Raw genomic sequence first — 16,594 nt, 5'->3', positions numbered from 1 at the left:
TGCAACTCACTCTTATGATTTTATATATAAAGCACGCAGACTCCTCAATTAGATTCCAGCCTGCAACTCACTTCCAGGCAATTATTCTATATGCAACTACACAACCCCCTGAATTATTCCAGACATGAACCACTCAAACTCCTGAATCAGATTCCAACCTGCACCTCACTCCGAGGGATTAATTCGTCTAAACTGCTCAAACCATTGGATTACTGTGGTCTTTTACAAATCACAGCCTTTGTCTGTTTGTTACCATACAATACTGTTTTTTAAAATTTATGTTATTTACCAAAAAGGCAGGACCTCATGAACCAGCATTGTGTGTCTGTGGGGAGGGGGGGGGGGCGGGGGAGGGGAAGAAGCAATGGTCTCACTGGATTGGGGAATACTCAATTTACTTTCTGTGCTTGAAGCTGTTGATTTAATAGTAATAATCCTTGCATTTGATATACAGGTCAGGCAATTGCGCACAGCAGTGTCCCACAAACAATCGCGGATTGAGTGACCAAATTATATTTTTTTTTGAAGGGATTATTATCCCCATAAAGCGACCCGCCAATCAATTAATAACCAGGTTCCTACTTGCTGCTAGGCAAACAGTTGCATGTGGAGTAAGGAAACTTGCCTAAGATTTCAACCCGCCCAGGAATCGAACTTGGGTCCTCTCACTTGTGAGGAGAGTGCTCTGACCAATACACTATGGGATTCCATGTTTACTATGATTTTTAACTGGTTCATTTAGCAAGTGTCCTGGAAAAAAAACAACCATTTACCTCATCATTTACAGCACAGACTTTCGTCATTCAAGTAATAATCAGATCAGGATTTTTTATGTTACACTGAAAAGCTAATTACAACTTAATTCTACTATCAAACCAAACCAGTGCTCATCAGTAGTCTCAACAGTGGAACTATTTGAAATAGTTAGTTAATTCTTAATATTGAAAAAAGAGCGACAGCCAGGTTCAGTTGGCAGAACTCGAGCTTTTGGGTCAAAATGTTGTGGGTTCATGCTTAACATCAAAATTTGAGCTCAGTCTGGGCTTACACTCCAGTGTAGGACTGGGGAAGTCACAACATTGTTGAGTGACATGTTAAATCAAAGTGCCAATCAGCCAATTCAGCTCTTTGTCTGCTCAGTCCAAACTGACCCATCTCTGCTCAGCAACTCCGAGCAGAGACCAGTCCCCAAAGTTCAAGCAGAGGCTAGTGTTGTAACTCCAAGCAGAGACCACAGTCCTGCCATTTCAATCAGAGGTCACCATCCTGTAACTTCGACCAAAGGCCACTGAACTGCAAAGCCAAGCAGAGACTTTAGTCCCTGCAACAGGTCTTAAATCCCCACCATTCTGGGAAGCTAGGAAAGCGGGAAATCCTCAATATTCCTACAGGCAGGTGGAACCTATAGGCTCATCAATAATTGGCATGAGGCAGGGCGTGCGTCAGGTGGATCGCTGCATGGAAACATAAATCCAGTCAAGCTGATCAAGAGAACATTTCCAATAATAGGAATTTACTTCCAATCTGTGAACGTGGCTTTTATTTGCTCCACAGCAGAGCTTACACAGATCACTGATGCAGAACCCAGTGCTGGTCAATAACTGAGGTCACTGGCAAAGGCCACTGGTGCAGGTCATTCACACAGGCCACTGGCACTGGTCACAGTGGTGTAGTTCAATAGCATGGGCCACAGGCACAGGTCACAGGCGTAGCTTATATGGCTTAGCACACATGTTAAATGACAAGACAATATATTTAGTTAATAAAATCTAGATTTAGATGTTCTCCATGGTCTGCACGTACATTGTGCCCCATCAAAACTCTCATTCCTCATGCTGAGAAAAGTTTCTAATCTTCTGTCTGTCGCCTGAAAGTTGCCTCAAAACAAGGCCTTGTTAAAGAACATGGCATCTGTCCTGTCCTCTCTTGTCCTCATGTCCTCTGTCTGCCTTAAGGTAACACTTGAGGAGATTTTTCTTCCTGTGTTGTCCTTCTCAGTCCTTGCTTTCACGTGGCTTCAAGTCCATCAGGCAGCTTCAGTGTGGGCTGCCTTCGATGCTGTTTCTCCACCAGGGCCCTCCTCAGGTTGCTCTGGGAAGTACAAAATCTGGTGAAGTGCGCTTCGGACTGCACTTGTGTCATTGGTGTCTGAAACACACATAAACAAATAAGCGACCAGCAGTTGAAATGGATTCAGGCAACCACAACAAATAACATTTTGTTGTTAATCACATTTGACAAATCACATTTGTATAGTGCCTTTCACGTCAGGAGGACGTCCCAAGGCTCAGACAGACACTAGTGAATATTTTGTTTACATAAAGGGGCATCTGCAGCTGGAACAAACTACCAGGAAGGATGGTAGAGGTCAAGAGGCTGTATTCTTTTAAGAAAAACAACCTTGAGTTTCTCAAGGGAAGATAGGAGGGTAGTTGTACTTCCAGTAGATCGAATGGGCCAAATGGCCTTCTCTATCCATACCATTTGTGATCTTCTCATGTTATTTTAGTTGCTATGCATCTCTGAGTTTCAGACCAGCTTCATTATCTATGTCTGATCTCATCCTGTGTACATCTTTCTCTGTCCATGTATGCTACTGTGTGTCAGCTTGGCTCAGCTAACAGCACTCTCCCCTCTAAATCAGAAGGTTGAGGGTTCAAGGCCCAAATCAGGCCTCAAATTTACATAATCTAGGATGACACTCCAATTTATTCTCGGAGATGCCGTCCTTCAGATGAGACATGAAACCGAGGCCACATCTGCCTGTTCAGGTGGACATTTAAGATCTACTCGAACAGAAGGGAGTCTCTCCCTGTGTCCTGATAGACGTATGGGTAAATACTGTGCATACAAGTGTCTTTCTGTCTGTTTGTTACATCTCTTTTTTGTATGTTTGTTTCTCTATCCTTCTTGTGGGGGAGGAGTGGGGAGGTAAGCGGGGTCTCCTAGGAGTTTAACTGGCACCAAGGTGACATGCCTGGCAATAGTTGCACATATCCAATCCATTAATATTAAATTAATATTTGCAGATAATAATCCTTGCATTTGTTATTGCGTCTTATCACGTCAACAAGACATCTCAAAGTGCTTCACACAATTTGATGTAAAGTGTAGTGACTATGTATTTGTAGGCAAAGTTGGTAGCCAATTTGAACATGGCAATGTACCAGAAGAGCCAATTTTATGACCAATTTTATTTGGGGGATTGTTGGCCTTGGAGAAAGCCCCTTCTCTTCTCTGGAGAAACTCACTTCTTTTTTCAAATAGAGCCGTGGGATCTCGACTGTCCACCTGAACAGAAGGCTGGTTTAACATCTCATATGAAAGGTGGCAGCTCCAGCAATGCAAAGAAACTCCAGCGCTGTATTAGAACACCAGCCTCAAATGTGAATTCAAAGATCTGACTTGGAGCTTGAACCCACAGCCTTCTTCCTCAAAGGCTCAACTAACTGAGCCAGACTGACTTTTTTATATCAAGGCAAAGGAGGCAAAGCAGGCAATGAGAGATAGATAAAGAGAGCATGCGTGAGACAGACACACACAAGGATATAGATATATGCACAGACAGAGCTCATGGATAGGAGAGTGCGAGAATGAGACACACAGGCCCGAGAGAAAGAGAGAGACAAATACAACCACAACAAAAACATTTGTATAGTACCTTTCACGTCAGGAACGTCAGGAATCCTCACCCAAGCTGGTGGTTGGGATCAGGAAAGGGTGGAGGGCGGGGAGGGTTAGGGTAGCAGGGTGACTGAAGGCACAGTCGAAGAGGAGCGTCTTGAGATAGGTCTTGAAACAGGCAAGGGACGGGGCGAGGTGGAGGGATAGAATTCCAGAGGGTCGGGGTAGAGAGGCTGAAGACCCGCCTGCCAATGGTGGGGCGGGCAAGGCGAGGAAATGAAGCAGGCCTGAGCCCACTGAGTGGAGGGGGTGGATAGGTTGGTAGGGGTTTAGGAGGTTACGGAGGTAGGGAGGAGCAAGGCCGTGGAAGGCTTTGGAGTCGAGGACCAGGATCTTGAACTGTATCCTCTGAGTAATGGGGAGCGAGTGGAGCCGGGCGAGGATCATGCTGATAAGGTCGCGGAGCCTGCTGTGGGAAAGGACATGGGTTGCAGAGTTCTGGATGATCTGCAGCCTGTAGAGGGAAGAGTTGGAGAGGCAGGACATTTGAGTAGTCGAGCCTGGATGTGATGAACGCGTGGATGAGGGTCTCGGGGGCCTGCGGTGAGAGACAGTGGCAGAGGCGTATAGTTTTGCAGAGATGGGGAAAGGCGGAGCAGGTCATTGCATGTATGTGGGGAATGAAGGACGGTTGATGGTGGAACAGGATGCCAAGGTTCCGTATTGGCTCCGTGAGGTAAAGAGTGCATCCATGAACGTTGATGCTGTCAGCGCCTGAGGGCTGGAGGCGCTGACAGGAGCCAAGCAGGAGGGCCTCAGTCTTGTTGACATTCAACTGGAGAAAGTTAGCTCTCATCTAGGACTTGATGTCCGACAGGTCTTCTGTGAGGGCAGCAGTGGTCCTGGAGTCGAGGGTGGAGGCGGAGAGGTAGAGAGGGATGTCATACGCATACATGTGGAAACTGACTCCATGTCTATGGATGATGACACCAAGGGGGAGCATGTAGAGACATACGGAGACACAGAGAGAGAGAGAGAGAGAGAGAGAGAAAGAGAGAGAGAGAGACACACACACAATGATAGAGACGGGCACAGATAGTGAGAGCAACATACATGCACGGATAGAGAAAGAACAACAACAAAATTACATTTATAGAGCGCCTTTCATGTCGGGAGGATGTTCCAAAGCGCTGAACAGTCAGGTGTCGGGGCCCGAGCATGGGGGAGGGGTGGTGTAGGGGTGAGGGAAGGCAGAGAGGTGGAAGGGCGACCGAAGGCACAATCGAAGAGAAGGGTCTTGAGACCAGCCTTGAAGGAGGCAAGGGAGGAAGCGAGGCGAAGGGACCGTGGGATGGAGTTCCAGAGTTTGGGAGCAAAGAGGCTGAAAGCCCAGCAACCGATGGTAGGGTGGGTCGAGCGGGAGACATGGAGCAGTCGGGAACCCACTGAACGGAGGGAGTCAGCAGGTCAGAGATGTAGGAGGGGGCAAGGCCATGGATCGCCTTGAAAGTGAGGATGAGGATTTTGAATTCAATCCTCTGGGGGATGAGGAGCCAGTGGAGTCGGGCGAGGGTGGGGTGATAGGGTCGCAGAGCCTGGTGCGTGAGAGTACACGAGCTGCAGAGTTTTGGATAATCTGCAGCTTGTGAAGGAAAGAGTTGTGAAGGCCGATGAGGTGGGAGTTCCCGTAGTCGAACCTTGATGTGACGAATGCATAGGTGAGGGTTTTGGCAGCCTGAGGGGTGAGGCAGTGGCGGAGTCTGGCAATGTTGCACAGGTGGTGGTAGGCAGTGCCGGTCATGGTGTGGATGTGGGGGAGAAAGGACAGTTCAGGGTCGAACAAGACACCCAGGTTCCTGACTGGCTTAGTGAGGTTGAGTGTGCAGCTGTGGAGGCTTATGCTGCCAGCGCCTGAGGTGCGGAGGCGCTGGCGGGTGCCAACCAGGAGGGCCTCGGTCTTACTGACGTTCAGTTGGAGAAAGTTGTCCCTCGTCCAGGACTTGATGTCAGACAGGCAGTCGGTCAGGAAGCCAGTAGTCCCGGAGTTGAGGGTGGAGGCAGAGAGATAGAGTTGGGTGTCATCCGTACACATGTGGAAATTTACCCCATGTCTGCGGATGATGTCACCAAGTGGGAGCATGTAGAGGGTGAAGAGGAGGGGACCGAGGTCAGAGCCCTGAGGAACACCGCACAAGATAATATGTGTGCGCACACTCAGACACACACAAGGACAGAGACCGAAACACAGATAAGAGAGAAAGAGACACATATAAACAACAACAACAAATTCCACTTGTTTAGCGCCCTTCATGTCGGAAAGACATCCTAGAGCAATGGACAATCAGGAGTTTTGGACCTGAGCTAGGAGTTGGGGTCAGATGGGGAGGAGGGCCCGGGAGTGGGGGTAGGAGGGTGGCCGAAGCCACGGTCGAAGAGGAAGATCTTAAGATTGTGACTTGAAGGAGGCAAGAGAGTGGGAGAGTAGGGATTGCAGGATAGAGTTCCAGAGTGTGGGGGCAGAGATGCTGAATACCCAACTGTAGGGCGGGAAATGCGGGGCAGCCAAAGTAGGCCAGTGTATGCCGAGCGGAGAGAGCAGACAGGCTGATTGATATAGGGTTATGAGGTCGGAGAGGTAGGAGGGAGCAAGACCGTGGAGGGCCTTGAAGGTAAGGAGGGTTTTGTACTCGATTTTCTGAAGAATGGGGAGCCAATGAAACCGGGCAAGAACAGGGTTAATAGGTTTCTGGAGCCTGGTGCGGGAGGACATGAGCTGCAGAGTTCTGAATAATCTGCAGCTTATGGAGGGAAGAGTTTGGAAGTCCAGCGAACAGGCAGTTGGCATAGTCAAGCCGGGACTAAATGAAAGTAGGGATCAGAGTCTCGGTGGCAATGTTGTGGAGATGTGGCAAGGCGGAATGGGTCACGGCACAAATGTGGGTTTGGAGGATAGCTGAGGGTCGAAATGGACACGGAGGTTTGGGATTTGCTCAGTGAGGTGAAGAGTGCAGCCATGAATAGTGATAATGTCAGCGGCCAAGGTGAGGGAGCCAAGCAAGAGGGCCTCTGTCTTGCCAACGTTGAGTTGGAGGAAGTTAGATCTCGTCCAGGATTTGATGTCAGACAATTAGCCAGGATATCAACAGTCCTGGAGTCGAGGATGGAGGCAGCAAGATAAGAGTTGGGTGTCATCCGCATACATCTGGAAATTGACCCCATGCCTGCGGATGACATCGCCGAGCGGGAGCATATATAGATTGAAGAGGAGGGGACCGAGGACAAAGTCAAAAGTGTGGAGGGAGGGATGGGGGGCTTGGAAGGGGAGTGGGAGGTGGGGATGGGGTGCTAATAGAGGGGCTAGAGGCAGCAGAGTGATCCCCTCGACTTTGGACTCGAGGAAATCCATCATCTCCACGCATTTGGTGTTGGAGGAGAGGTTGGCAGAGGCATGGGAGGGTGAACGGAGGAGTTGGTTTATGGTAGAAAAGAGGAGTCTGGGGTTGTCCTTAGCTTCTAAACCACATATAAAGTAAACCAGACACTGACAGACATGCACAGAGAGAGAGAGCATAAGAAGGAGACATAAACACAAACAGAAACAGACATCAGTACATACAAAGGAGCAAAGCAAAGTAACCATTTTCCTCTTCAAAACTTTGGCAACCAGAGTGAGTGAGAAGCAATCTCCCTGGCCTATTTGGCAGATATGTCAGTACCACCAGACAACGAAAAGAGGAGGAAGAATTTGGAAGGCAATAAAACCTGAGAGAGTTTGATTACTCACGATGCAGACTTGCTGCAAAAACACTGATTGTCCAGCACCAAGGGACGATCTCCCGATATGAAAGGCGCAATACAAATGTAATTTTGTTGCTGTTGCTGTGACAGCGAATTGTCCCTGAACACATTTGTAATGAACGTGCGGTCTCAGTACAAACAAAGCAATTAAGCTGTCATTTTTTAACTGACTTCTTGAAATTTGTGTGGACAGGAGAGCCACAGTTGTGCGAGCACATGGATTGAAGCTGCCTAATCACTTATGTCACACATGTACAATCTAAACTCCCAGGCTTCTTTCAAAAACAGATAGTTCTCCAGAACAATCTTGTGTTATATTAGAATTCACCCTTTTCTGGGAGAAAATCAATTTCCACTGAGGCTGAACTGGCTCTGAGGAGACATGTCTGGTGACGCGACAGACACCAAGCTGTACAGAGCATGTTATTTTGCCTCCCTGGTACAGTGTGGATTCACACTGAACAGAAGCATGGCACATCCAGTGCTAATTTACAGTTCCCTGCACTAAAAAATGGCTGGCTTCAAAGTCATTAACATCATCGCCTGTGCGTCAGATGCATTTGTGTGATGTGCAGGACGAATCGCTGATATCATTTTCTGCACATGATGCACAGCAGCCCTAACATCATTTTGTAAAAGATGCAACAGCAGCACTTCTTGCACACGGGAAGCAAAGACTGTTTGTAGTAACCTGGCATCCGTGAAGTCAAACCATTTTTTCGTCTTTTGCTAATTACTTGCCAGCTAAGATACTGAACCCAGCTGACTGCATTATTACTTTACTAAGAAGCAACCATTCATCACTACGCTCTGCTTTCTGTTCCCCAGCCAGTTTTGTATCCATGCTGTCACTGTCCGTTTAATACTGTGGGTTTAAATTTTCTAACATGTGGCACTACATCAAAACCCTTTCGAAAATCCACATGTACTAGATCAATTGCACTATCTTCATTCACATTTCTGTTACTTCATCAAAAAACTCTATCAGGTATGTTAGACCCGATTTGCGTTTTAACAAATCTGTGTTGGCTCAGTAAACTAGGATGCATCCCATCCGGACCGGGTGACTTATCTACCTTGAGCACCATCAACCTTTTTAGTACCTCCTCTCGGTTTATTCTAATCCTATTCAATTTCTCTACCTTCTCCTCCGATACTGTGGCAGTGGCTGCGTCCTCTTCTTTTGTGAAGACAGATGCAAAGTACTCATTCAGTATGTCAACCATGCCCTCCGCCTCCACAAGAAGATTTCCTCTTCGGTTCTCTAATCGGCCACACCCTACCTTTGACTAACCTTTTGTTCTTTAGGGTTCCCTTTTATGTTACTTGCTAATCTTTTTTCATATAATCTCTTTGCCCCTCTTATTTCCTTTTTTAGTTCTCTTCTGCACTTTCTATTTCTGTTTGATTATTTTCTGCATTTTGGACCCAGCATTGTGGAAGGAAAAGATTAAATAAGCCGAAGGGCCTTCTTCATCCGAAATTCTCTTGTGAAATCAATTCTTTCAGCAATTTGAAAGCAGCATGATTTGTTCTCAGTCAGGAGACTGTGGGGCAGCCGAGCACTCACTCTCACCAGCAGAATGCCAGGCTGCACATACATTCTAAACTCCCAGGCTTGTTCCCACACTCAGTATAGCACAGCTAAATGACTGCAAGGTTCAGAGGCCTGCCTGGAAAGAACTGCGTGTCCTTCCTACATCCCTCTGCCAGACCTCTCGATTGCAACCTCTGCATCCAGGATCTCGGAAAGTCTCCATATTTGTAAGTCTGACTGAAACAATCCTCAAGCCACAATTAATGCTTATGAAACGTACTCTTCTCTCCTCAAAACAGAAACAATCCTCATTTGAAACCAGTGGTAAGATGCATGCAGCGTGTAAATGAGTCACCATGTATGCCATAGTCTTTAAACTTTACAAATTAACAGCTGGAACAGCTTTACCAGGAAGGGTGGTAAAGGCCAGGAGATTGGACTCATTAATGAAACAGCTTGAGATGATAGTGAGAAGACAGTTTGTCGGGTTTTCTCAAAGGATGAGATCAAATGGGCCTTGTTCAGGTTTGTGAAGGGCAAGTTTAGGACACACAGTAGGAAGCATTCTCTTACATAGCATTCTCTTACATGTGGAGTCCTGTAGCTCAGTGGTTAGAGCACTCGCTTTGCAAGTGAGAGACCTGAGTTCAATTCCAGGCAGGGCGAAACCTTGGGCAAGTTTCCTTACTCCACACGCCTAATAATAATCCCTCCAAAAAACCAAAAACAATAATTAAATTGGTCATTTTCAATCTACGACTGTTTGTGGGACATTGCTGTGCGCAATTGGCTGCCGCGTTCGCCCACAAATATACAGTCAATTCACTTTACAGTATGTTCTGTGAAGCGCTTTGGGACGTCCTCCCGACGTGAAAAGCGCTATATCAAATGCAAGGATTATTATTATTATTATTATAGAGCATAATTAACATCTGGAACAGGTTACCATGAAGAGTGGATAAGGCCAGAACCCCTGACTTATTTAAGAAATAATAATAATATGACTCGATCCTGCAAAGGGAATGAGATAGGGTTAGTGTAAAGGCTTCCTTCATCCGAACCTTTCTTGCAAGCTTCTGACATCCTGGGTCACCTCACTCAAGGACACAGAAGTTGGATTGTGGTGCATAACATCAATGAGCATGTGAACCCCCCTCCCCCCCACCCCATCCTCTTCCCATGCTCCACACAGCAACTACCGTCCTCCACTGAATTGCCAGGCTGCAAGTGGAGGCTGTGCCAATGTACACACAAATACCAGCACAAGCAAGACAGGTCACGTAACCTCTTGCTGTGCTGTAAAATTTGTATGAATTCCATAAACAAGGTTTTATTTTTACATCCATGGGAAACTGGGTTGAGAAGCCCATTTCTAAAATGTTCTTCGCTGTTTCTCACTATCTGCTATCAGCTGGGATCAGTACATCAGCTACATTTTGTCAACAGCAACAAGATTACATTTGTATAGCTCCTTTCACATTGGGAGAACGTCACAACTTGGACATATGTAGCTCCCTCCACGCAGGGCAGCGTCTCAGAGCACTTAACAATGGCGAGCCGGGGTGGGGGTGGGGGGGTGGGGGTGGGGGGGGAGATGACCATAAACCCGGTCGAAAAGGAAGGTTCTAAAGCAGGACTTGAAAAAGGGGAGACAGGAGGCAAGGCGGAGGGATTGAGGGAGAGTATTTCACAGTTTTGGGGCATAGTGGCTGAAAGCGCGACATTCAATGGTGGAATGGAGGGTGTGAGGGATAAATAGGAGGTCAGTGACAGTTAAGTGGAGGCACTGGATAGTGGATTGGGGAGTGAGGAGGTCGGAGAGATAGGGAGGTGCCAGGGAGTGAAGCGATTTCCATCTCCAATCAGGGCACCCTCTGTCTCCTCATCCTCCTTGATCTCTCTGTTGCCTTTGATATCGTTGACCACTCTATCCTGCTCCACCTCCTCTTCTCTCACCTCAACCTTCCTGGTTCTGTCCTTCAGTGGTTCAGATTCTACCTCTCACACTCTCTCCACTTCATCTCCGCAAACGGTTTCACCTCTAGCCCCCACACCATCTCGTGCGGCGTTCCTCAGGGCTCTATCTTTGGTCCCCTCCTCTTCAATATCTACGTGCTCCCTCTTGGTGACATCATTTGCAGACATGGGGTCAACTTCCACATGTACGTGGATGACACACAACTCTATCTCTGCCTCCATCCTCGACTCCAGGACCACTGCTGTCCTGACAGACTGTCTGTCAGACTTTAAGTCCTGGATGAGACCTAACTTTCTACAGCTAAATGCCAACAAGACCGAGGGCCTCCTGAATGGCTCCCGGCACTGACAGCACCACCATCCATGGATGCACACTCCACCTCTTTGAACCAGTCCGGAAAGTTGGCGTCTTGTTTGACCCTCAACTGTCCTTTCTATCCACATATGTCCAACACCTTGGGATGTCCTCCCGACGTGAAAGGTGCTATACAAATGTCAATTTGTATTGTATTATACTGATTCACAAAGCATATGTGTTCAGGCATCTGGAAACAAAATCTGTTAGAAAGCGTGTGGGAGGTTACAGCAGATATCGATTGGTTAGCGAAGTGGACAGATTTGTGGAAAATGGAATTTAACACAGAGAAAAAACGAAACAGTATACTTAAGAGAAAAGAAAAGAGAATGGAAATTTACTCTCAGTGGTAAAATTATCAATGTAATGGAGGAACAGAGAGATCAAAGGATACAAAACCATAGATAGATGAAAGTGAGAAAACTGATGGAAAATGCCAGCTTGGCTCAGTTGGTAGCACTTTTGGTTTTGAATTAGAATGCTGTGGGTTCAAGCCTCGTGTCAGACCTTGGAACCCATTTCGTCTTTGCTGACTCTCCAATGCATTGCCTGGGGAGTGCTGCATGGTTGGAGGTACCATTCTTTGGACGAAGGCATTAAAACTGAAGTCCGGTTTGCTTGTCCAGGTGGACTTTAAAGATCCCATGGCACCACAGCAACTCACCCCCATTGTACAAGGTATTTGGACCTAGCCAGAATAAGCCTGAAACAGAATTTTTTAAAAAAGACTGCGCATCTAGAGTCCCACAGGCCACTCTCTGCCTCATCGTGCTTGCTGGCCTTCATTGGCTAGGGATATCGATTCTGACTCAATTTGAACAAGCAGAAGATAGCTTATTCACAATCTTCTTTACCGATTTATCATACTTTTTGACACTGAAAAAAGCCAGTAAATGCCAGGACCAGCATTGTAATTGCACTTAGCCTAAATTCCGGCTTGCCGGACCAGAGCTCCTCCCCATTGGTCCAGCCAGCTGGGATTTTAGTGTATTTGAAAAGAGAAGAGAGTTCCTCACAATAACCTGGCCAAGAAGCCCCCAAGTAAAATTGGTGACTCACTCCAGTTGTTTGTGGGACATTGTTGCGTGCAAATTGGCTGCCATGTTCACTGACAAATACACACAGTCACACCATTTATATAGTACAATATATCCTGTGAAACTCTTTGAGACGGCTCGACGACATGATTGGGCATTGTATCAAATGCAAGGATTATTATGATATTATTGTATGAATAAGGGAAAACTGTGGAATTTATATACAGAGCCTTGTGAATTAGGGGGTACTGGGGAAGAGCAGGAAATTGCTAAATGAGGAGAGAGAGCTCCTTTGGAGGAACAGACAATGACACAAAAATAATGGGTTGAATGTCCACCTGTTCTATGGATCAATGGAAAGCAATGCACTCCTTTCCTCCAAAGCCACTGACAGACTCACCCACTGATGTGCCCTGTAGGAGGCTGCTAAACTCCGCTGACTCCTCCAGCACCTTCAGAAGGTTAGTGGATTCCATTTGCTCCAGCTGCACCCTCCAGTACACATAGATTTTGTGGTTGAAGCTGACATACACCAGACAGGGTTTGTTTCGACCCTCTTTGCACGCAAACATACCTGGACATGGCAAAAAAAGTGACAGTGAGAAAAGGGGGAACCAGACACAGATAGACACATGCAAACTGTCTTCTTGCGCATGCGCACTGAGGAGGAATCCATATTGCACAAGTAAGGCAATGACGTCAAGTTTTTTTTGTGCCTACTCTTGCAAAATAACAGTAGCGAACTGCGAAAAAAGCTGCGAGTAAAGTCGCCCAATTGTCAGGCACAGCTCCCGGCCTCCAGTCTTGGTGTTTTGGAGACAGACCAAAAAAATAATGGTTCACCCTTGCGCAAATACCTCGACATCTTTGAGACATGAAACCATGGCGAAATGTCTCATGAACACTGCAAGCAGTCTTTGGAGGACCGGAGTTTGTGTAAAAACTCTGCCTCTGCAATTTGTACTCAGGAACAACAAGGCAAGTTACCTTCAATCAAACTCTGTGAGGATTCATGCTTCATTTCTTTTTCTACTTAAGAGTCGAGAAAATGCATTTAGCAATTAACAGCCATTGGCAAACAATTAAATGTCAACAAAACCCATCAACAGCTTTGTTATATTGAGAAAAACCCAGTTTATCAGATGTGAAGGCACACCTTTGTGTAACAGCTTCCCTTCCTGCACTCCAGTAGAGATCAGACAAGGCCTTATTAGCTTGTGCAAGACCCATCTCACAAAATGCTGCCACATTGTTTGTATTCAAAGCATTACCCAGCCGAGCAGAAAGCTGCAAATGTGCTCATATCCCCCACGTGGAGAGATTGTCTTGTCTAACAGGAGCAACTGGAGACTGAACACATCATCTTTCCAGTTTCAAACTCATTTAATTTTATTGTGCTAATGCTTTCTAAAAACAATGCTACATTTGCAGTTGGAAACCACAAATTAGTCTTGTCCGGGACAGACATATAGTCTTCATTCTGGAATAGTCTCCAAAACTCAGTGTACACAAATTGGTTTAAAGGCAGCAGAATATTTATAGGCATAGAAAAGGAGTTAACAGTCTGGAGGAGTCCACAAGAAAGAGCAAACAAGAGTCAAATACAAGTCTGTAAAAGGACGCAAGCTTTTCACTTTACAAACCCCAGGGAGTTTATCCGTAAGACCTTTCTTATAATAATCTTCACTTTTGATGTTGTGCCTGAAAACAACAAAATGACTCCAAGCGCTTCAGAGGGAATTCCAGTCTTGTTTTGTGTTTGCATATTTGCAGGCAAATACGACAGCCAATTTGCGCACATCAATGTTTCACAAACAGTTGAGAACTGAATGATCAATTTTATATAGAGAATTGTTGACAAGGAGACCAGGAGAAATTCTCTTCATTTTTAAACTGTGCCCTGGGGATCTATAACGATCTGACCACAGCTTTACGTCTGTCAAGTCACAGCCTTGCTCAACAATGTTCTTGGGGTGCTGCAGAAGATTCTCAGAAATAATGCTGTGAATTTCTTGGGTCTTTTGAGATGTTTTACTTTTGCTAACCATTTCCTCTCCCAGTTGCTCGGAAACTATCTGTAGGGATTGGGAATATCTGTAGGGATTAGGAATATCGGAACACAAGAGGATATTCTGACCATCGACTCTGTTCTACCACTTTATTCATTTTTGCTAGATCTTTTAATCCCATTACTCTGTCCTTTTGCCATACCCTTTAATAGCTTTCATAATAATACAATAATCTTTAAATTTGATCTAGCACCTTATTAATAATAATAATAATAATAATCCTTGCATTTGATATAGCGCTTTTCACGTCAGGAGGACGTCCCAAAGCGCTTCACAGAACACACTGTAAAGTGAATTGACTGTATATTTGTGGGCGAACGCGGCAGCCAATTGCGCACAGCAATGTCCCACAAACAGTCGTAGATTGAAAATGACCAATTTAATTATTGTTTTTGGTTTTTTGGAGGGATTATTATTAGGCGTGTGGAGTAAGGAAACTTGCCCAAGGTTTCGCCCTGCCTGGAATTGAACTCAGGTCTCTTGCTTGCAAAGCGAGTGCTCTAACCACTGAGCTACAGGACTCCACCTTACATTGTTGAGACATCTCAAAAGTGTTTCACAGAATATACAGTAAAGTGAATTATCTGTGTATTTTGTGGGCAAAATCCCCAAGAATCCTTTGAACATCCCTATTGATTCGGCATCAGTTTCAGCCTGGATTGTGAGCATGAGTCCTAATGTGGAGCTTGAACTTATAAACTGTTGATCTTTAGCTCAGTCTTGTAACTGTACAGGCTGACATCAGCAAGATGTATGTAAGATGGGAATTTTAAAAAATGCATTCGGTCAAATGGCTTCTGACACTGTCATATATTTGTTAGGTTACTGCACTTAACACTGACACTCACCAGCACAAAATGCACTGACGTTCTCATCAAACTGAAATCGTACAACGGACCTGTTCTGATCAATAATATAGGTTTGTCCATCCCACGCACAGGCCACAACCTCCTCCCGTCCATCGCCCTGTACCAGGAGAACACACTGTTACACCTGCACCAGGAGTATACACATATACCCTGTTCTTGGAATCCATACACATATCCTAGACTAGATTGGTCCAACCTTTTGGCTGCCCTGGGTTGGATTCCATGTTTGAGAAAGGTTCTCGGGCCCCATAAGCAATATTTTGTGTTTCCGTTCCAGCAACATAACATTGACACAGCACCTTTTTCATGTTGGAAGGATTTCTCAAAGCGCTCAACACTGCTGGCTGGGCACCTGAGCTGGGGGTGGGAACCAAGGGAGGTGGGATGGGTAGGGGAAAAGATGGCCAAAAGTGTGGTCAAAGAGTTAGTTCTTGATGTGCTTTGAAAGAAAGGAGGAAGGGTGGGAGGGAGTCTGAGGGACTCCAGGAATGGAACTCAGGAGAGCTGGGGCACAATAGAGATGGTGAGGCAGATGGGATGGGGGGGGGTGACACGAAGCAAGCTGGTGTTTGCTGGGCAAAGGGAACAGCCGGGTTGGGAGTTCGCAGAGGTGGGGGGGGGGGCGAGAGGGAATGAAGGACGTAGAAAGGTTTTTCACTGGGGCAAGAGGGAGCTTTCTGTGAGGAAACTGCATGGCACATATCTCGGTGTCTGTCCTTGGTCATCGTCTTCCCTGACAGCAGCCGAGGGAGATCTGATCATCTGTCCTGACTGAACCACGAAACGCTGTCCTCAGGTCTGAAATGCTATACACTGTCCAGTGCCTTGGGACGTCCTTCTCATGTGAAAGGCGCTATATAAATGTAATCTTGTTGTTATTTTTGTTCTCTGTTGCCCTCTCCCCTCTCTCTCTGTTCCCCTCTCTCAAAACCTTTTCTCTCTCCCTGTTTCTCAATCCCTCTGCTCCCCTTCTCTCTCCCCTCTCTTTGTCTCCATCCCTCCGTCCCCCTCTCCCCTCCCTCTCTCTATCGATCTCCCCTTCCTCTGTCTCCCCCCATTCTCTCTCTCTCTCCTCTCCCTCCTTCTCCATCCCCTCCTCCCTCAATCCCTTTCTCTCTCTCTTTCTCCTCCCTCTCTGTCCCCCTCACCCCGTCTCTCAATCTCTCTCTCTCTCCCAATCAGCCGTGCGGTTCACTATCTGCAGTGGCAGAAGCTGGCAGTTGCTACATATGTGATGGATAAGGAGCTTCTCTTCCCCTTAGCTCCCGTACACACTGCAATAATGGCCGGCATTATTTCCACTCTCCGCGCTGTGTCCTCCCTACCGC

At 46.4% G+C, this 16,594-nt stretch overlaps 1 protein-coding gene across 5 annotated transcripts in view; it reads right to left on the bottom strand.

The window, feature by feature from the left end:
- Nucleotides 1-813: 813 nt before the first annotated feature.
- Nucleotides 814-16,594, bottom strand: part of itfg2 (integrin alpha FG-GAP repeat containing 2) — a 39,925-nt gene continuing 24,144 nt past the window's right edge. For all 5 annotated transcript variants that reach the window (XM_007905107.2, XM_007905105.2, XM_007905106.2 and 2 more), the window contains 3 exons: nucleotides 15,246-15,363; nucleotides 12,729-12,902; nucleotides 814-2,148 (listed from right to left, as the gene is read on the bottom strand). In XM_007905107.2, the coding sequence (XP_007903298.1) occupies nucleotides 2,027-2,148; nucleotides 12,729-12,902; nucleotides 15,246-15,363 (414 nt within the window). In that variant the 3' untranslated portion in view covers nucleotides 814-2,026. The remainder of the gene's footprint in view (nucleotides 2,149-12,728; nucleotides 12,903-15,245; nucleotides 15,364-16,594) is intronic.

This window comes from Callorhinchus milii, unplaced genomic scaffold, assembly GCF_018977255.1.
Source record: "Callorhinchus milii isolate IMCB2004 unplaced genomic scaffold, IMCB_Cmil_1.0 Scaffold5, whole genome shotgun sequence".
Classification (NCBI taxonomy): Eukaryota; Metazoa; Chordata; class Chondrichthyes; order Chimaeriformes; family Callorhinchidae; genus Callorhinchus; species Callorhinchus milii.
Note: the sequence above shows the minus strand (reverse complement) of the source record. Positions and strands in the feature narration are given on the sequence as shown.